The sequence below is a fragment of the Gymnoscopelus microlampas genome (genome assembly GCF_963454915.1).
Source record: "Gymnoscopelus microlampas genome assembly, chromosome: 10".
In the NCBI taxonomy this organism is placed as follows: domain Eukaryota; kingdom Metazoa; phylum Chordata; class Actinopteri; order Myctophiformes; family Myctophidae; genus Gymnoscopelus; species Gymnoscopelus microlampas.
In genome coordinates this window covers 7,782,461-7,804,960 of record NC_139947.1, presented here as the reverse complement: position 1 = coordinate 7,804,960, position 22,500 = coordinate 7,782,461, and the positions used below count along the sequence as shown (strand labels likewise).

Here is a 22,500-nt window from a genome sequence, read left to right as displayed (position 1 = left end):
ATTCTATTATATGTCAGGGAATGGAGGGGAAAGAGAGACTAGATGGATGAGTAGAAGAGAAGGCGGAGAGAGAAAGATGGAGGGTGACCTCTGTTAGTATTGATCAGTGTCTAAGCAATCGATAACCTGATAGAGATCTGATAGGGGGCTGTCTGGACACACACGCGCGCGCACAGACACAGACACACACGCACACGTACATACACTGTTGAGCTTGAGGGGTAAGCCTAAGCTTAACATACGGTTTGTGACAGCGTCTTTCCAAGCTCCCTAAAACTGTCCGTCAAAAAGATCAAAAGAGTCAAACTAGATGTATTTACACATAACTAAAGTAATGGCGGCGTGGAAAATAATAGAAACAGAATAATCTATACATTAAATGATCACTTTCCTAACCAAGGCGATAACAAAAATACAAATGTCATGTGACACAGCTGCATCATCTCATCTGGCCATTGTTTTGTTCCTCTACCACTGTATGATATGATCTGTCAGAGGAGCATCACAGTGTTCATGACTACTTATAGATGTAGGCCTACTTCTAATTAAATTCACCACATGGAATAATGTGACAGAAATGCACATCCTTTTTCACACACACACACACACACGCACACGCACACGCGCACGCACGCACGCACGCACGCACGCACGCACGCACGCACGCACGCACGCACACGTACGCACACATTAACACACACACACGCACACACACACACACACACACACACACACACACACACACACACACACACACACACACACACACACACACACACACACACACACACACACACACACACACACACACACAGATCCAGAAGACCCTTCACAGCTAATAGAGAATTTAAAGTTTTAAGAATCGGTTCAGAATACGGCTATAGTTCAATGTGAAGCTCTTTCTGCTATAAATATGCATCCACTGTTCTGCGCGCCTGTCGGCTGCGACGTTTCCTTTTTGCCACAGTACTACACTTCATGGAGAACATTTTTTTGTACCGAATTAACCGAATTAAAGTAAGAAGAAAATTCTGCCAGCAGTCTCTCCTGTCTGAAATGTTCGCACGCGTGCTTGTGTCCCCCTTGGTTATCAAATGCTCTCTGCGTCCTTGTGGTAGCATGAGGGGTGCTTTGTGTCATTCTGTTACTTCACTTTAACTCCAGTACAAATTTGACTGAGCAACTTTCACTTGACTAGTATTTGACCAGGATTAGGCCTATCTATACTTTGACTAAAGTACTGGGATTGAGTACTTTGTCCTTTTGGCCATTGGGACATTTGGGTTATTCCCCTTTCATTCTGTTGCTTTCGAATTAGTATTATTACTTGTTTGTGTGCAACCATAAATTAAATGTTAAAAGCTACAAGGAGGATGTTCTCAGTGAGGCGCATCGTCTAGTGAAGTGAAAGTAAAACTGAAAGTTAACAGATAATAAAGGGTATATTATGATCTTCCCCTATTTGCATATAACTTGAAATTCCCCAGTCCGATCTTATGTAAAAAATGACAGGTTTCCATGAAGTAGCCTACAGTACATAAAATGATTGTGCTATATTCCAATGTAATAATCCATATCAGATTAATAACTAGTAAACTCCGACCACATCACTGAATGCTTGGTACGGTCCCTTAAAGGGTCTACACCATGAATTTTAACTTTTTCTTCATTTTTGTGTGTTTTTGGTCTCCCCCACCTCTCTTCTGTTCCAACAAATACCCGACTTCGAGCATGCAGGCTTTCATAGGCTATCTGTGGTTTTTATGTAAATTGGTCTGAAAACAGTCCGTCAGATTTGTTCCCCCACCCTACGTCACGTCTGGGAACAATTCCTCCCGTTTTTCAGTTCTAACCAACAAAAAAAAAATCAAAAAAATTTCTTTTTTTTTAATTTTTTTCTTATTTTTTTTTTTTACTTTTTCCACACAGAACCAGGACATGACATGCATACAAACTGGCTCAATAGCGCCCCGTGCCAAACAGGACAATGTGGTATTGCAGGTGGAAGTGCTTTATAAGCCAGAGAGAAGTTAGTTGGAATGAGTATATCTGAGGCTTGATTTAGGCTCAAACCTTTTGAAAAACGTTTGAGGGACATAAACAATATGATATCAAATATATTTTTTTTTAAAATTCATGGTGTAGCTCCTTTAAGACACCAAATGCACATGGAAGGGTTAATTGACATGTTTCATTCACATCTCCCATCAGCAAATTACTGAGGCTACACAATAGACGGGTTTCATGTTTGTAAACATTGAGAGGATATGACCGCGCAGAGGAGGGGGAAGCCTATAGAGGGCGCCATTACCCGCAGCAGCTCTGGTCAAATGTCCATTCATAAAAGAAATGATCTTCACCGGGTTTAATGAAAGTAGATTAAATTATGCAGTTTGTAATACCTTGTTTACTCAATAAAAATGATTTGTCGAAAGTTGGATCTGTTTGTATATAATAGCAGCATTATGCCTATTATGCCTATAATAGCAGAATTATGGCTATCTAACTCCCGAACACAACAACAGAGTGAACGGCGCTCGTTTTCGTTTCCCCCGAGCATGCGCAGATTGCGCATTCTGCTCTGTGATGACATCGCGCGGATATCCGTCTATACTGGTGGTTAATCTCTTTATCTCTGCCCCCCCCCCCCCTCCCTACCTCCCTCCCTCCCTACCTACTCTCTCTTTCTTTGAATTGAAAGTTGTTTTTTTATTAACAAAATATGAACATTACAAAATATCAGGGAAAACTGCAGTTACAATACTGTAGAATTTGTCATCTTAGTGTATGTCATGTGGGCAGCCTGTGTGATGTCATCAGAATGCCTGGTTGGGAGACCTGATTATGACTGATGAGTTTCACCTGTGCTGAGGATGATTAGAGACACCTGCAGTGTGGTAAAGCATGGAGAAGCAGGGGGTGCTTAATTATTCAGTTACTTTACTTTAACTACAGTACTCTGTCGAGTAATATTTGACCAGGAGTATATAGGCTATACTCTGCACACGCATGTGTATACATACAACTAAACCACAGAGATCAATCTCAAAATGACTCTAGGCAACTGTGTTCCACCACAAACTATTAGACAACAAAATTAAATGAAAAGGTTTTCCTTTTTTCCTCGTGAATGTAGTACTGACTGTAGTAGAGAACCAGAGGATGAGTGGAGGAGAGGAAGAGAATGAAAAAGACAGAAGAGATCGGAGGCTGTGAAGGGTTAACACTTAAAAGTTACAATGAGGGGCGGGTTCTCAGTGACGCTCATGTAGTGAAGTGATAACCTCACGTCACCAGTCTTTCCAGTGAAGTGAAAGTTAAACTGTGAAAGTAGTTACTTTGGAGGCAGCGTACACACTTTCTACAAAATATTCCACTGGACTTTTGCAAAATACTGAGAACTTATATGACAGGTAGGTGGGTATAGCAGAGATGAGGATTGATTATTCATTAACAGATAATAAAATGTGTATTATCAGGGCTGCTTAAGTTTCAGGAGTGAGACTTAAGGGAGGGGTAGCCATGGCTCACATGACGCTCGTCTGTCACAAGCGTCATGGAACCACTTGCCTCTGGTTTTTACAACCCATCCATCTACATAAACGTTCAAATTTAAAATATAAAGAGCTTACCCCAAAGCCATGGATGCTACAAGTTAAAACGCTCAGGTTAAAGTACCCGTGTCTTCCGTATTGTTCAATAAAAGGCATTTTAATCTGATCGGCGGCCATTTTCTATGTTTTTTTAAATAATGTATCAGAGTGAAATACACCTCCAACCAATAGGGCGCGTGGTTGAAAAGATATGGAGAAAATTCGAAGAAAATGGCCAACGATCAGATTAAAAGGATTTTTGTTGAACAATACGGAAGATACGGGTACTTAGACCTGGGCGCTTTAACTTTTTACATCCGTGGCAGTGGGGTCAGCACTTTATATTTGAAATCTGAACGTTTATGTAGATGTATGGGTTGTAAGTGGAGACCATTCAAAAACCAGGAACAAGTGGTTCCATGACTGTCATATGACAGTCATGTTTCAGGGCTAAGGGAGGGGATGCTTATAGTCGCCGACCGGAGAAAATGTTTGCCTTTTTTAACGTCGATTTAGAGGAATATCTCAATTTAAATGAACATTAAGACTGTTGCGATGTCTTCACCCCCATGCCAGCTGCTGTCCTTGCACTGTCGGCCTCCTCGTACTCTCTGCTTTACTCTGAATAGTGAACATGCCAGAAATATTATCAATTTCTAGAAATATTATAATACACAGAGTCCAAGGTAAATCTACATTAGGATTAGACTGTCGGATATCATTATTCAGTCTTATTCTGTCATTATTGAGGCAGCCTCCACCCATTTATTTGTGCAATTTAAAAAATCACACCCAGTGTGAAGTGAGCGGTGCTATTTAAAAACAACTTCTCACTTGGAAGCTCACTGTGGTCATCACAGTTTGAAGTGAGTTTTGATATTTATGAGTTATTAATTTCGTCATGCGTCTCGCTAGCCAATCACAGTACTGAGCAAAGGGTCTGAATACCACTCAGCCAATCACAGTACAGCGAAAGACACATTTTCCCAAACCCACTTATAGGAGCGGCTACACTGCTCAAAAACAGTTTCCTGCTATTTTATATTGTTAATAATTGACCAGCACAAGTAGAAATGAAAATAGTTGTAACAAAGACAATTTAGCCAATTTATAAAATGTCAATGAATACAAAAAGCCTTTTAAGGGCACGCTCCCACCGCACTTTTATTTTACCTCTGGGGCAGAATCTGCCAATGCTTTGTCAATGCAAGTGCGTGGATTCCTGGTCTTGCGGATTTTTTCCAAGAATCCACGCATTTGCATTGACAAAGCATTGGCAGATTCTGCCCCAGAGGTAAAATAAAAGTGCGGTGGGAGCGCGCCCTAAGAACATATAGCAGCTTTTTCCTTGGTGCAATTTTTTCCTCCCAGTCATGCTTACACATCAGCATGAATCAGTAACTCTTAACATAATGAAAATCGCCTTTGCTCAATACAATATTTCTTAGAACCAGAACAATAATATCAAAAAATAAAGTGTATGTCTTTGTTTTGTTCAGAGCACAAGGTTCTCTCAACTCTGAGATTATGGACCTCTTTAATTCAAGCAGTTTAAAAGGCGATCTAAAAGAACTAAGAGTGGCAGACGGTCTGCAGTTTATATAATACAAATACAAATATAAATATAATATTTATGTCGCTTCATCGCCTTGATATCATATAACCGCACAGCGTGCTAGTGTGTATGTTGTCATCCAGCTGACAAAACATTCTGTCAGTCGCGGGACGATGAGCCAATGGAAACAGTGTTTTGGATTCCAGGGGCGCGGCCGCTGACTATTTTGCGGTGGCGGGGTGCTCCTTCCATTCCGACATCTCGCCACTCCGACTAGTGGCTTCCGCGTGCGGTTAGGGTTAGGGTTAGGGTTAGGTATAGGGTTCGTTAACGTCGGAAAGGCGACATGTCGGAAAGGCGAAATGCACCCTGCGGTGGCATTTGAAAGCACGCCTGCCCTCGAACTACGGCGTTAACGGCAAACAGCAAGTTATGGAAATACTATATAGAAGTGAGAGGGGGAAATTACTAAATGAGCGTGTGAAATGGCAAGTGTGCATGCCTTGAAATTCCCCAGTCCAATCTTATGTAAAGATTACAGGTTTCCATGAAGTACAGTACATGTGCCAAAATGACTATTAAGCTGTGAGAAGTATCATTCAATAACTACTTTCTTCTTTCACTTTTATTGTGTAGAAATGGCCTCTGCCAGCAGTCTCCTGACTGAAGAGAACTTCCTGTGTTCCATCTGTCTGGATGTGTTCACTGATCCAATCACCACTCCATGTGGACACAACTACTGCCAAACCTGTATCACACATTACTGGGACACTAATGATGTGTGTCAGTGTCCACTATGTCAAAAGAAGTTCTTAAAGAGACCAGAATTCTCTGTTAATAAAGTTCTCTCAGAGACGGCTGATCACTTCAGGAAGACAAAGGAGCTCAAAATAAATTCCATCACAAACCAAGAACCTGCAAAGACAGATGAAATCTCCTGTGACGTCTGTACTGAGAACAAGCTCAAGGCCCTGAAGTCCTGCCTGGTATGTCTGATCTCCTACTGTGAGACTCACCTGGAGCCTCATCAGAGACTAGCAGGATTAAAACGACACAAACTAATCAACCCTGTAAAGAACCTGGAAGACTTTATGTGTAAGAAACATGACAAACCTCTGGAGCTGTTCTGTAAGACTGACCACATGTGTGTTTGTCAGTTCTGCCCCGAGTCAGACCACAAGTCACATCAAATTGTATCTCTGAAAGAGGGATATGAAGGACAGAAGGCTGAACTGGGAAAGACAGAGTCTGAAGTTCAGCAGATGATCCAAGAGAGACAAGTGAAGATTAAAGAGGTCAAACACTCAGTAGAGCTCAGCCAGAAAGATGCAGACAAAGAGATAGAAGACAGTGTGCAGGTCTTCACTGCTCTGATCAGCTGTATTGAGAGAAGCCAGGCTGAGGTCATTAATGTGATTGAAGAGAAGCTGAAAACAACAGAGAAACAGGCTGAAGGCTTTATTAAAGATCTGGAACAGGAAATTACTGAGTTAAAGAAGAGAAGCTCTGAGCTGAAACAACTCTCACAAACTGAAGACCACCTCCACCTCCTCCAGAACTTCACGTCCATCAACAGCCCTCCTCCCACCAAGGACTGGACAAAGGTCAATGTCCACCAGTCTTTATATGTGGGGACTGTGAGGACAGCTGTGGCTCAGCTGGAGAAGACATTTAGTCAAGAGATGAAGAAGCTGTATGATGTTGAGCTGAGGAGAATCCAGCAATATGCAGTGGACGTAACTCTGGACCCTGATACAGCAAATCCCTCCCTCATCCTGTCTGAGGATGGAAAACAAGTCAATGGTGGAGTCGTAAAGAAGAATCTCCCAGACAACAAAGAAAGATTCTCTAAATATGCATGTGTCTTAGGAAAACCAAACTTCTCAGGAAGGTTTTACTATGAGGTTCAGGTTAAAGGGAAGACAGGCTGGATGATAGGAGTGGCCAGAGAGTCCAGCAACAGGAAGGAATTCTTACTGAAACCTGGCGATGGTTACTGGACTATAGGGTTGGCGAATGGAAATGAGTATGAGGCTAATGCTGGCCCTCCTGTCCTCCTCCCTGTAAGAGAGGAGCTCCAAAAAGTGGGAGTGTTTGTGGATTATGACGAGGGTCTGGTCTCCTTTTATGATGTGGAGACCAGAGTTCATCTCTACTCTTACACTGGCTGCACCTTCACTGAGAAACTCTGTGCATTCTTCTCTCCATCTGACAAGAAACTTGGTAAAAACATTGCTCCCCTCATCATCTGTCCCATCAATCACACAGATTAGACTAATCCCCCAATACATGAAAAGGTTAGTTTTAATTTAGGGACCATTTGATATTTAGACTGAGGGGTCAATGGAAGATTTCTGAGTGCACTGGGGAAAATGCATGACCCTCCTGGTGGCAGTTATATTGTTTTCTTTTGTTTATGCTATGTATATAGAATGCTCTCCCTCTGACTAAAATTAATAAACCATGTTCCTCCCGTATTTTCCTCAGGTGGACCCCTGCCATAAACATTGAACGGTCCTTTAAGACAAACAAATGTGTATATGGAAGGGTTAATTGACGTTTTTTTTCCCTGTCTATAATAGCACAGCCACAGATTAATAAGGTAAATTGAGTTCTCCATTGAAGCATTTATTTGGCATAAAATGTATTCTCTGTCTGTGAGACTGGAAATTATTGGCTGTATTTCTTTCTTGGTACAAGGACTCTATTGTATATTTTATGCCATTAAAGGACGACTTCACCGATTTTCAACCTATCTTCATATAATTGGTCCTCACTAATACTCATGATAAAATGGTACAATTTTTTTCTACTTGGTCTGTGTCTCATAGGAGGGCTGTGGACAGTCCAGAAACCCGTCTACCAGTGACATCATCATTAGCATGATTTTTTTTCCCAACAAGATTTCACATCTTTTATTTAGATTTTTATTAACATGAGAACAATGGCTTCTTTTATTGCATTGCAACTTTCCAGGAATAGAAAGCCTGCACTTTCTATTAGCTTGGATTCCCCATTGATGATGTCACTGGTAGACGGGACTCTGAACTGTCCACAGCCCTCCTCTGAGACACAGACCGAGTAGAAAAGAATTGTACCATTTTATCATGAGTATTAGTGAGGACCAATTATATGAAGATAGGTTGAAAATCATGTTCAAAATAGTTTTTTTTTCTTTTTTTTCGTGTGAGAGCGGCTGACCCGCTCACCCGCAGCCCGCATAATTGCCTCTGAAATCTTGACTCGACCACCCGCCCCACGGGTCGGCCCGCTCATCACTAGTGCTTAGTGTCATTCAGTTACTTTACTTTAACTGCAGTACAATTTTGACTGTTGAGTAATATCTGACCAGGAGTAGGCTATACTAGGCTGAGGTTGAGTAGGCTACTTTTCCAATTTTGCCATTGGGACTTTAGTATTATATTCCCCTTTCATTTATACCTTTGGAATTACTACTTTAAGTTTGCCTGCATTGCAACCATAAAACTCAATTCTCAACCAGAGCACCACAAGTGTAGAATATAGAGCTATTTAACACTTATTTTAATAATTGACAACTATTCTCCCGACAAACATTCTATACACATTTTAAACTGCTCACACCACAAAAAAACAGAGGCAATGCTACACAATGTAAAGCAATGGAATTGGCATCTCAATTTCTTCAGGCCAACAGTAGCCTATAGGCTACATGACAGCCTCCAGTTTGAACAAGTGTGCTATTAATTAAATACAAATCAATCCAGGATGTATTTTAGTGACAAATGTAATTTCAAACAATCTGTGTGGTGGAGTATGTTAACACAATATATAACTAGTACATATGTTGCATATGTTGCCCACCACACTAACATCTCTTGTTCAAGCCTCTCTCCCTATGAACTAAACTTCACTGATCCAAAAGTTATGAATCTCTTTGTGTCAACCTTCTGATCCTTAGGGGTTAGGAGGTACATGGACATCCAAACACTTCAACGGGTGCTGGGTCCGACTAAATAAACCGTGAACAAAAGGAAAGGGTCCGCACACCGTCTTAATGCTCCCAACATCATTATTCGACAAATTCGACATCAATTCTTGTCTTTTAATATTGCTTTATTGCATTTTTTTTTTATTTTTATATACTGTATCTGACTATTGACTCTCTGTTTATAGCTCAGGGAGCTTTGTTTCCATACATTGTGGACAGGTATTTTGTATAGGGTATGGACACTTATTACTGTATGTACAGTATACAAAATGTTTTCCTGATGGCCACATAGGAATAATAATGGCTTATCTATGGATCTGTCATAGACTGTGAATTACAAATTGCCTTCACTCAGTGATTTGTGAATTCTGCCCTCTTTTGTCTCTTTATATACCTGTCTCCTCACTCAGCTCAGTATATCTGACGAAGGTCACATCGGCCGAAACATTGTCGTTTTTTTGACCGCTCTATTTATTAAATTATGTTGGGAGCGTTAAGACGGTGTGCGGACCGTTTCCTTTTGTTCACAGCCTTCTGATCCTTACCACCATATTTAATGAAAACTTGGAACAGCCATCTTTTAGCAGATTTTATAGGTGACTAGGGCTGTCATGTCACGATCAAGACATTGTACTTGACCACTCTTGCCACACAAATAATTTTGGTTAATGATTTAATTGTGTTTTTGGCATTCAACATTGGAATATATGAATAAAAATCAATTTGTAGCTTTGTAAACAAATTGCACAGGGCAAGTACAACAAATAACTAAAATATACAAAGACAGGACTGACATTTAATAACTTTATACTTTCAAACTTAAAACAATATACGATATAGTGGAAAAAGTCGATCTACAAGCTCACAAGATGTAACGCGTTGTGAGCTTGTAGCTTGTCCTAAAAGGTTTATGCAAACACAGTAAGTGATTTTTGCATGTCTAAAGTGCAGTCACAGATTAATAAGGTAATTTTGTTTGTCCATTGAAGCAAGCATTTGGCATAAAATGTTTGCTCTGTGAGATTGTATTTTTTTCTTTCTTGGTACAAGGACTTGATTGTATATTTTATGGCATTTTATGTCTTTCAGGTATAACAGTAATTTATTGTCAGTCTTGTACTTTAAAGTAGTTACTATGGAACAGTTAATTGAACATGTGAATTCAATGATTCTGATGTTAATGATTGGTAGATGCATGTTATCAATTATAGAAGATGAAAAATGTGATTCTTCAAAAGAAGTCCAATATTGGAATTAGCATTTACTCACTTTGTAGTGCAAAAATAAACGTTCAAAAATATTCAAACTTTTCCCAATTTTCTTAATTTTTTTTAATGGCAGATATCCAAGCTCACAATGTGTCTCAATAATAATTAATTTTGGGCCTGGAGGTGCAAACAACGCACATTGAATTCATTTATACTCAGTTTCAAATGTAAAAAACATAATACGGGTGGAAATAGCCGATCTACAAAAAAAAAATATATATGAACATACTGTATTCAACATGGAAACAATTATGACAATTATGCAAACTAATTGTGATTATCTTAAATAATTGCGATTAGACGATTATGTAGTAATGGAGACAGGCCTATAGGTGACCTCAGAGGCCTTATCATAGATACATTCGAAATATTAATACACACATGTCTCTCGGCAACTGACTGTGGTCCATCACAAACTATTGGTAGACAAAAAAATGAAATGAAAAGGGTTTTCCTTTCTTCCTCGTGAATGTTTTAAGTACTAAGTACTGCAGTATAGAACAAGAGGATGAGTGGAGGAGAGGAAGCGAAAGACAAGAGTGGAGGCTGTGAAGGGTTAACAGCTACAAGCAGGATGTTCTCAGTAACACTCATCTAGAGAAGTGAAAGTAAAACTGTGAAAGTAGTTTGGAGGCAGCATGCTTTCTACAAAAAAAAAAACCTTCATTCAGCAGGACTTTTGATAAAGACTGAGGACTTAAAAACAGGTGAGTACAATGAGTGCTTGGAGCGCAAAAGGGCGTAAGTGACATTTTCAGAAGTTTACAGGACAGCTTTTTATTGATTGTAATAATTGAATGAAAAACAACTTTAAAATATTATATCTTAAAATACATTTATTGCCACCACAACGGAGGAGGTGGTTTCGAATCCACCGTGGTGCACCCGGCTTTGTCGGTTGTCTATGTGACCTCGATTGGCCCGTGTTCAGGGTAGGGAATCTGTACGGGGAGGGTGATATGGGTCATTGGTACCGCACAGGTTCTATACTAGGCCCCCTCCTGTTCTCTATTTATATGCTCCCCTTGGCAATATTATCCACAAACACCACATTCAGTTTCACTGCTTTGCAGATGACACACAACTATACATCCCACTTACAACCCGGTGCTACAGGAAATCTGACCAGTCTCTTGTCATGTCTCTCCGGTATAAAGTGTTGGATGGCAAATCATTTCCTACTGTGGTGTATTTCAAGGCTAATACAGTGGAATATGAAGTTATTATGATATTTATATATATAAACACAAAACGGTTAAGGGTCTCATAATGTTAAGGGACCAAAAGGTTAGTTGGGAGAGAACGGCTGTTACAGTGGAGGTAAGTAAGATAGCATCTCCAGCCGTTCTGTCCATTGTCTCAAGTGTGATTTGATGACACCACGCCCGAGCCATTCTTTTGTTCCCACAGTGTAAGCATTCCAATAATAGGCCTGAGGGCCTGTTGCCGGCTGCTCTTTCAAACCAGCAGACCGAAATAAGTAAAATCACAGAAGTCATTATACAAATGTGTACTAGTTTGTTCTAAATTCACAGATAGATAGGACTTTAGTTTTAGTAAAATAGATAGAAAACCCTTAAGTGAGACAATATGATCACTTTCTGATTCGACGTTCCCAACAGCTGCGTTTCTTTTAAGTCATTTTAATCATCTAAATAATGTATACAACGTCAGACATGTTACTGTTTAGACTTATTTCAAAGCTAATAAAATGTTGAATAATAATGTTATAACGTGAGTGTATGGAAAAGTACCGTTCTATAGATAAGGTTTAAGAGAATAATTTTATGTGTACAAATCGAGGCAGATCCTAAATGCATTGTCCTGACTAAGCAGAGGCGGGCCCAAGCATGTGATTGACAGTCACAGACTGCAGATAGGCTATTTGTGTTAACTGTTTTGCTATATAATGACCTGCATTACGAGTGAGCAGGACTCTGTGTTTTTGGGTACGCGCAGATGTCACGTTCAGTGAAGTCGATTTCTATGAACAAAGGGCGCAGTACAAACATTGGCCTTGTAACTTGTTCGCCTTTTTGACAATAAAAAGTGATTGTTGAACTGACCACTCCGGACTTCCTCGCACGCAATTATTTTCACCAGGAGATTGCTTTCTATCCGACTTCCAAACGGGTCTATTTCTCCACACTACAACTAAATGAGTCGAAATCAGAAATTGTCATCTCTGCTCGCCCAAATTCTACACAACATATTGTCTCAGAGCTTGGTAGTCTATCCCCGAGCGTGAAGGAGGTGGCCCGTAACTTGGGTGTGCTTTTCGACCCTGGCCTCTCGTTTATTAGTGACACAAACTGTTCAAACATGTTACTTCCAGCTAAGGAATATAGCTAGAGTCAAAAGCCTCCTGTCACCAGCAGATTTAGAAAAGGTAATCCATGCTTTTATTTCCTCTCGTTTAGACGATTGTAACTCCATCTATTCCGGCCCCTGCAAAAAAAGCAATATCCCGTCTCCAATTGGTACAGAACTCGGCTGCTAGACTTTTAACCAATTCCCAAAAACGTGACCATATCACCCCCATTGCTGCTCTTCCCTGGTTGCCCGTTAATTTTAGAATTGGGGGTGTTTCCCCCAAATTCCTGGACCCCAAAACGGTTTTAAAAATATATATATATTGTCTACTAATACATTAATTGCAGCCTAATCTGTATTTTGGTATAGATTGCTTAAATATATTGATTTTAATTAAATAATTACAATCAATGTAAAGCTGTCCTGGAAAATTCTGAGAATTTCAACAAGCCCACGCAGATACGGATTTATTATTCATTAACAGATTATAAAAAGTATTAAACTGTATCCAGACATGATCTTGGCCTATTTGCATATGACTTGAAATTCCACTGTCCAATCTTATCTAAGAATGATAGGTTTCCTTTCCAGTAGTATGTAGTAGTACAGTGCATATGACAAAATGATTGTGCTATATTCCAACGTAATAATCCATGTCAGATTCATAACTATTAAGCTGTGAAAAGTGTCATTTAATAACTACTTTTCTTTCTCTTTTATTCCCAGTGTGTTGAAATGGCCTCTGCCAGCATTCTCCATTCTAAAGAGAACTTCCTGTGTTCCATCTGTCTGGACGTGTTCACTGATCCAATCACCACTCCATGTGGACACAACTACTGCAAAACCTGTATCACACATTACTGGGACACTAATGATGTGTGTCAGTGTCCACTATGTCAAACGCAATTCTATAAGAGACTAGAATTCTCTGTTAATGAAGTTCTCGCGGAGATGGCTGATCAGTTCAGGAAGTCAAAGCAGCAGATAAAAACCTTCAGCACAAACCGCAAACTTCCCAAACCAGATGGAATTTCCTGTGACGTCTGTACTGAGAACAAGCTCAAGGCCCTGAAGTCCTGCCTGGTATGTCTGATCTCCTACTGTGAGACTCACCTGGAGCCTCATCAGAGACTAGCAGGATTAAAACGACACAAGCTGATCGACCCTGTAAAGAATCTGGAAGGCTTTATGTGTAAGAAACATGACAAACCTCTGGAGCTGTTCTGTAAGACCGACCACGTGTGTGTTTGTCAGTTCTGCTCTGAGTTAGACCACAAGTCACATCAAATTGTATCTCTGGAAGACGCATATGAAGAAAAGAAGGTTGAGCTGGGAAAGACAGAGTCTGAAGTTCAGCAGATGATCCAAGAGAGACAAGTGAAGATCCAGGAAGTCAAACACTCAGTAGAGCACAGCAAGAAAGATGCAGACAGAGAGATGGCAGACAGTATGCAGGTCTTCACTGCTCTGATCAGCTGTATTGAGAGGAGCCAGGCTGAGGTCATTAATGTGATTGAAGAGAAGCAGAAAACAACAGAGAAACAGGCTGAAGGCGTCATTAAAGAGCTGCAACAGGAAATCACTGAGTTAAAGATGAGAAGCTCTGAGCTGAAACAACTCTCACAAACTGAAGACCACCTCCACCTCCTCCAGAACTTCACGTCCATCAACACCCCTCCTCCCACCAAGGACTGGACAAAGGTCAATGTCCACCAGTCTTTATATGTGGGGACTGTGAGGACAGCTGTGGCTCAGCTGGAGAAGACACTCAGTAAAGAGATGAAGAAGCTGTATGACGCTGAGTTGAGTAAGGTCCAGCAATGTGCAGTGGATGTAACTCTGGACCCCGATACAGCATATCCCAATCTCATCCTGTCTGAGGATGGAAAACGAGTGAATTACGGAGACGTAAATAAGAATCTCCCAGACAACACAGAGAGATTCTCTCAATATGCATGTGTTTTAGGAAAACAAAACTTCTCCTCAGGAAGATTTTACTATGAGGTTCAGGTTAAAGGGATGACTGACTGGATTATAGGAGTGGCCAGAGAGTCCAGCAACAGGAAGGAATTCACACTGGGCCCTGCCGAAGGTTACTGGACTATTTGGTTGAGGGAAGGGAATAGCGAGGCTCTTGCTGGCCCTCGTGTCCTCCTCCCTGTAAGAGAGAAGCTCCAGACAGTGGGAGTGTTTGTGGATTATGAGGAGGGTCTGGTCTCCTTTTATGATGTGGAGACCAGAGTTCATCTGTACTCTTACACTGGCTGCACCTTCACTGAGAAACTCTGTCCATTCTTCTGTCCATCTGACAAGGAAAGTGATCAAAACACTGCTCCTCTCATCATCTCTCCTGCACACATCAATCACACAGATTAGACTAATCCTCCAATAGATTTACAAGAAAAGGTTAGTTTTCATGTAGTGACAGTTGATGTTTAGAATTGGGTGTCATCGGGGGATGATGGACTCCTCTGAAATACAAAAGTGTGACCCTCCTGCTGACATATATATTTGTTCTGTCTTTCGCTGTGTATTATAGATTACCCTCTCTGGGACTATAGCTCGACCCTCGCCTATTTACCTCAGGTGGACCCCTGCCATAATCACTGACTGAACGGTCCGTTGACCCATTAAGACAGGGAACGCATTCTGTGTGTCATTTTTAGATTTCTTTGGGCTATTCAAAAATAGCAGATCTACAAGCTCATAGCGCGGCACCGAGTGCCGCGCTACGAGCTTGTACATCTGCTATTTTTTGAGAAATTGTGAAAATGTGTGTACATTCTTAACTCAAAAAGCTTCTGGGGGTCCCTGGAACAAAATATTTTTAGAAGGAAGGGGGTCCGCGGACAAATACATTATTTTGGGGGTCCTTGACATGAAAAAAGTTTGAAAACCATAATATAGCAACATAAGTAAAGAAATAAATAAAAAAAACTTTAGGGAAAAAAACCTGTTAGGATTTAGAAGACATTTGTAAAATCCCCAGAAGCAAAGATTTGAGTTAAAAACTTTCGCTTTAAAAAAGTATATATATATTCAAACCAAAGATTTGCACACATTTTCATGATTTTTCAAAAAAAATAGCAGATCTACAAGCTCGTAGCGCGGCCGCGCTACGAGCTTGTAGATCTGCTATTTTTATATAGCCAAAGAAATCTTAAAATGACACAGATGCGTTCCCGGTCTGAAAGGGTTAAGACAACAAACGTGTATATGGAAGGGTTCATTTACATGTTTATTTTCATTCAAAAGTCATTTCATTGTTGTTCCTACCAGATGTATTGAAACACAATAAGTTATTTTTGCATGTCTAAAGTACAACCACAGATTAATAATAGGGTAAATTGAGTTCTCTGTTGAAGCAAGTATTTAGCATAAAATCTATGCTCTGTGAGACTGTTGAAATAAATTGTCTACATCTTCTTGGTACATGGACTTGATGGACATTTTTTATTGTATGGCATTCAATTTGATTATAAACTCAACATGTTCATTCATTAATGTGCAAGAATAATCAGGTATAATAATAATTTGTCAGTTGTACTCTCTAACACAGTTACAGCAGAACAGTTAATTGAGAATGGGAATGCAATGATTCTTATATTAATGATTGGTGCTTTTATGTAGATGCATGTTATATCAATCATAGAAAATGAAAAATGTGACTATTCAAAAGAAGTCAGATATTGCAATTATTTGTATTTCCTTTTAAGTGATTTATTTTCTTCATGAAGAAACAATTAAGAATAAATAAATTAACATGATTAAAAGAAAATTCCATCACATGATTTATCAACATCAATTAAAACAGGTACAATTTAGATTGAAAGCGACTTAGGGGAACAAAAGAGCTGTACTTAAGCAAAGCCTGTAAGGTGTTCCAAGTATGCGGGGCATAACACTTGAAATCAGACTTTCAAGTTGTGTCAGTTGAGACACACGGAATCTCAAGCATCAAACAATCCGGAGAGAGCACATGATAGGCACTAATTTGCCACTCCACATGAGAATTTAAATAAATTAAAGCTTTATAAATAAATAGAAAACAATGCTGATCTCTCATATAGTCGCAAGGGGGGACCAACCAACCTTATTATACAGTATGCAGTGATGGGTGTTATAGCTGTTGCCTGTTATAAATTTGAGGGCAGTGATAAACTGAGTCCAAAGTTTTAAGTGTGGTAGCTGGTGCATTTCTGTATGTCCCCACAGTCCAAAGCAGAGGAAAAGTGCCTCAATTAGCCTCTTTCTAGTAGGCCATCGAAAGTAGGATCTATTGCGATAAAAAAGCCAAGCTTCATTCGCAATTTCTATGTTAAAATCTCAATGTGTGTATTAAAAGTATATATATATATATATATATATATATATATATATATATATATATATATATATATATATATATATATATATATATATATATATATATATATATATATATATATACACACACACACACACACACACACACACACACACACAGGCGTGTATACATACAACTAAACCAGAGAGTTCAATTTCAAAATGTCTCTAAGCAACTGACTGCATGTGCTCCACCGCAAACTATTGGTAGAAAAAAAAAATATGAAAAGATTTTCCTTTCTTCCTCGTGAATGTAGTTCACTGTAGTGAAAGTAAAACTGTCTAAGTAATTTGGAGGCAGCACACACTTTCTACAAAAACCTCCACTCAGCAGGACTTTTGCTTAAGACTGAGAACTTAAAAGACAGGTGAGTACAACAGATAAGGATTTATTATTCATTAACAGATAATAAAAGGTATATTAAACTGTATCCAGAGTCCAGACATGATCTTCCCCTATTTGCATATTACTTGAAATTCCACAGTCCAATCTTATGTAACAATGACAGGTTTCCATGAAGTACAGTACAGTACATGTGCCAAAATGATTGTGCTATATCCCAATGTAATAATCCATATCAGATTCATAACTATTAAAGGAGTAGTTCACCCCCCAAAAAATCTTATTTTCTATCAATTGCACACCCCATGAAGCCTTGAATTCATGGATTTGTTTTTGTCGCATTCCTAAGCCAATAATTTGATTTCCGGCGGAAGGATAGGAGACACAAAGTAGACTCTTTGTGTCTCCTACCAGAAATACACCCGGAAAAGAGCTGAGAACAAGCTCAAGGCCCTGAAGTCCTGCCTGCTATGTGTGTCTGATCTCCTACTGTGAGACTCACCTGGAGCCACATCAGAGGCTAGCAGCATTAAAACTACACAAATTATTCTCCTTCAGATTCTGTCCAAAAATCACGCAAATCGGTACATAGTATCCCTATAGTCATGTGATCAAGACGAATGTGTCCGATATTTCATATTCCATCCTAATTGGCTTCCAAAGTTTTAGTTTGAACAAAATGCCTCAAATCATGAACACAGCGTGTGATTTTCGTGAATTCTTTTCACACACATTCCCAGGAAGAAATGCCACCCTTTTCACATTGGCCTGTTATAGCGCCACAAGCACGTCTAATTTAGCAAAACACATTTTTGGAACAAAATGCCTCAAATCATGAATGCAGTGTCCGATTGCCGTGAAAGGCCTAAGAAGAAATGGCACCCTTTTCACATTGGCCAATTATAGCGCCACTAGGAGGCCACAATAACCTGACTTGGCAGAGACCTGTGTTCCGTCGAGCACTTTTTCTAGTTTTGTTTAGTTTCTTCGTAGAATGTATGGTATGGTAGCATGTCAAAGTATACACATGCACGCTTGTACAAGAGCAACAGAGAAGCACTTACTCAATGCTTCCCAAATATATATATATATATATATATATATACAATATATCCTATGATTTTGTATGTATTATTTGAAAAAACAAAATCAGAAAAGAAGATTTTTCAGAATAATTTCAGATTTTTTCAAAAGAATAAAATACATTTGTACATTCATGAAATACAAATGTGATTAATTCATAAAGTGAGGGTCCCGGGGTCAGGGTTGTTTGGGGGGTTACAAGTGAAGGTTGTCTGAAGATGTGACTGTTGCCAGTGGCAACCACAATATCATACTCATATCCTGTTCTGACATTCACATCTCCCATCAGCAAAATACTGATGTTACACAATACTGGTGGTTAATCTCTTTCTCTCTGCCCCCCCCTCTCTATCCACTCTATCCACTCTCTTTATCTCCCTCCCTCCCTCCCTCCCCCACTCTCTCTCTCTCTCTCTCTCTCTCTCTCTTTCTCTCTCTCTCTCTCTCTCTCTCTCTCTTTATCCCCCTCCCTCCCTCTCCCCCCCACTCCCTCCCCCCTCTCTCTCTCTCTCTCTCTCTTTATCCCCCTCCCTTCCTCCCTCTCTCTCTCTTTATCCCCTCCCTCCCTCCCCCCCTCTCTCTCCCTCTCTCTCTCTCTCCCCCCTCTCTCTCTCTCTCTCTCTCACTGAACAGTGCTGTCGTGTTACACCCTTTCCTCTTCTACCTCTCATTCCACTCCCCTTTTTAAATTCTTTCTCTCTCTCTCAACCAGTGTCCACAGCTTAAATGTCTTCTTCCTCCTCCCTCTCTCACTTGTTTCATTCTCTGCTCGCTTGCTCGCTCTCGCTCTCTCTCTCCCCCCCGCCCTTCCCACCCCAGACAGAGAGAGAGAGAGAGAGAGAGAGAGAGAGAGAGAGAGAGAGAGAGAGAGAGTTAGAGTTCACGGTTTTTCTTTTCTCACTGGCTAACACAGAGGACCAGCCCCGCCCACCTTTCTGTTTGCCTCGCTTTCTTCACTTGCTTGCTCCCTCCGCGCGCGCACACACACACACACACACACACACACACACACACACACACACACACACACACACACACACACACACACACACACACACGCACACAGAGAGAGAGAGGGAGAGAGAGAGTAGAAGCCATCATCAGACGTGTTGCAACAGATGGCTGTACAGTGCAGAGAATGTGAGAGACAGAGAGTAGGAAGGTTTGCAGTGTAGAGGAGAGAGAGAGAGAGAGAGAGAGAGAGAGAGAGAGAGAGAGAGAGAGAGAGAGAGAGAAGGTAGGTTTGCAGTGTAGGAGAGAAAGAGGGAGAGAGAGAGAGAGAGATACTTCATGCTGTCTACAGTTCCATGCCCCTCCTTCTCTTTCAAACATTTCTCTCTGCCTGTTGCCCACAGACAGACTGACTGTAAAACCGACAGACAGACACACAGCCAGACATACAGACAGACAGACAGACACACACACACACACAGACAGACAGACGGAGCAGTGTGTGGTGTGGGCAACATTATTGAGTTATGGATTTGCTAGCGGCTAACGGCTAATACACCCTGCCTGGAGCAACAGCACAGCAAGGAACACTGAGGTAACACACTGACTGTCTGTCACTGTTACTGTGTCTGCTTCTCTAACTGTTAACTGTGTCTGCTTCTCTAACTGTTAACTGTCACTGATACTGTTAACTGTCACTGCTTCTCTCACTGTTAACTGTGTCTGCTTCTCTTAACTGTTAACTGTCACTGATACTCTGTTTGCTACTCTAACTGCTGCTCTACCTGTCATTGTCACTGTAACTGCCACTGCTAGTGTACTTTGACTGTAACTGTCATTGTCACTGCCAGTGGTGGGAAAAAAACTACATTTTTCCCAAAAAAAAGTAGCAATACTGCAATGTAGAAGTAAAAGTAAGGAATTCAAAATTGACTTGAGTAAAAGAACAAAAGTATTGGTATCAAAATGTACTAAAGTACCAAAAGTAGAAAGTACTCATTATGCATAATATCCCATTTCACAAGTTTGTATAAAATGTATAATAATCTTTTTGAAAATAGCAGATCTACAATCACATGTCGCATCGCTACACAGGGCTGAAGTGGTTCATGTATGTTTTGTAATAATAATCAAAATCTACAAAGTAGCTAGTAACTAAAGCTGTCAAATAATTGTAGTGGAGTCAGTTGCCTCTGAGATGTAGTGGAGTAGAAGTAAAAGTACTGAAAATTGGAAATACTGTATACTGTACTCTGACTGTAAACTGTCATTGTAACTGTCACGTGTCACTGTCTGCTACTCTTACTGCTAGTTTAACTGTAACTGTTACTGTCAATGTAACAGTGACTGTAGCACATTCAGTGGTTCTCAAACTTTTTAAATTTCAAGGACCCCTACTTTGGTATGCATTAGGCCACGGGACCCCCATAACTCTGAGAGTGTGACAAACGGAACCAAATGGACCGTTTGTTACACTCTCAGAGTTACAGACCTGTAAGGGTCCATTTGGTTCCGTTTGTTACACACTCAGTAATCTCTCAAGAACAGATTCTGCTCTCCGCTTGAATCGGTGGGGGGTTCGTCATATCGCGTACGCACTGGCCTACAAGTGGGCGTGCCTTCAGATCAGGAAGCAGGCAGCGCTTTACCCAATCAAATGTAGTGGCCGGGATTTACGTGTGTACCGATCCTTCCCCACTAGAAACAAACCGAAACTCATTTAACAATAGCGTCCTCGGAGCAGACAAAACCACAGAAAGATATTCACATTTTAACTCGCTCTTTCATCATAGAAACAAGTGGGCTTATAACCAAAACCATCCATGTTCTCTGGGAGAAGTGGTGTTAGTGTTCCGTGTAGAAATATTGTTAGTGGGAATGAAAACATAGTCGCACCACCGGAAGTGAAAGGCTGAAGGCAGACCAAAACCCCAGTTTCCTTGCGCACGGGTGCTCCATCTAGCCCCCCCCCCAGAGCTAAGTGAAAGAGTAAAAAACAGCAGAGGGCGCTGTTTTTCCTTTTTTATTTGGCGATGGGTTCCCAGATTGCACTCTCAGAGGTACAGACCTGTAAGGGTCCATTTGGTTCCGTTTGTTACACTCTCAGAGTTACAGACCTGTAAGGGTCCATTTGGTTCCGTTTACGGACCTGCCAGGGTCCATTTGGTTCCGTTTGTTACACTCTCAGAGTTACAGACCTGTAAAGGGTCCATTTGGTTCCATTTGTTACACTATCAGAGTTAGACCTGTACGGGTCCATTTGGCTCCTGACTCATTTAGCTGGGGACCCCCTGGAAGCCCCGCCTCATGGACCCCTGGTGGTCCCCGGACCCCACTTTGAGAGCCAGTGCTGTAGCAGTATCAGTGATGCACTGAACTCATTCAATGTGTGTACCATACATGCTGTAGTAAACCTGCTTCTTCCCTCCTTCTGGCACTACTCTATGGAAGCGCTTCCATACTACTCTGATTTCACAAGCGTCATGTAAATGTGAAACCCGGTTTCCTTTATAGACAGTGGTTCTCAATGTGGGGTCTAGGCAGGGACCCTCAGGGTTCCTTGAGGAGGTTCCAAATGGACCCTTACAGGTCTGTAACTCTGAGAGTGTGTGCACACGGAACCAAATGGACCTAGGCCTGTCGCAATTATTTGAGATAATCGCAATTAATTGAGATAATCGCAATTATTTGAGATAATCGCAATTATTTTCCTTGAGTTTCCAGAAAGGTTCATACATTTTGAAAAAAGTTGGATGTAAAATAGTGGAAATAGCAGATCTACAAGCTCACAATGTGAATTTCCACTATTTTGTAACACATTTTGAGTATAAAATACTAAATATGGCGTATTTTGGCCATAGCACATTATTTATTTGTATTATTGGTATCGGTCATTGTCATTTGTTTGTGTATTTAAAGACCCAGTGACATGTTTTTGTCATAACTACCCTATGCAACTCTCATTTTTACAAGACCTAAAAGCCACACAATTTAATTGTTAATCACAATCATTTGTAATGACAACCAATCGTCAAGTAAAATGTCGTAATCGTCACAGC

General features: G+C 40.5%; 3 protein-coding genes across 6 annotated transcripts in view; all 3 read left to right on the top strand.

Moving 5' to 3' along the window:
• The first annotated feature begins 3,338 nt into the window (after nt 1-3,338).
• Nucleotides 3,339-7,835, top strand: LOC311052833 (zinc finger protein RFP-like). Of its 2 annotated transcripts, none has more exons than XM_084068052.1 (2): nt 3,339-3,417; nt 5,785-7,835. In XM_084068052.1, the coding sequence occupies exon 2, from the start codon at nt 5,787-5,789 to the stop codon at nt 7,419-7,421; it is 1,635 nt and encodes a 544-aa protein (XP_083924178.1). In that variant the 5' UTR covers nt 3,339-3,417; nt 5,785-5,786; the 3' UTR covers nt 7,422-7,835. The 2 variants fall into 2 exon arrangements, with proteins under 2 accessions (XP_083924178.1, XP_083924177.1); XM_084068051.1 differs by having other exon boundaries at nt 3,342-3,413.
• Nucleotides 7,836-11,011: 3,176 nt separating this feature from the next.
• Nucleotides 11,012-15,372, top strand: LOC311052834 (E3 ubiquitin-protein ligase TRIM21-like). The gene is made up of 2 exons (XM_084068053.1): nt 11,012-11,093; nt 13,426-15,372. Exon 2 carries the CDS (start codon nt 13,435-13,437, stop codon nt 15,073-15,075), a length of 1,641 nt encoding a protein of 546 aa, XP_083924179.1. The 5' UTR covers nt 11,012-11,093; nt 13,426-13,434; the 3' UTR covers nt 15,076-15,372.
• A 4,528-nt stretch (nt 15,373-19,900) lies between these two features.
• LOC311053667 (extracellular sulfatase Sulf-2-like) overlaps nt 19,901-22,500 on the top strand; it is a 59,119-nt gene continuing 56,519 nt past the window's right edge. For all 3 annotated transcript variants that reach the window (XM_084069319.1, XM_084069320.1, XM_084069321.1), the window contains exon 1: nt 19,901-20,036. The gene's annotated coding sequence lies outside the window, so the exon portion shown is untranslated. The remainder of the gene's footprint in view (nt 20,037-22,500) is intronic.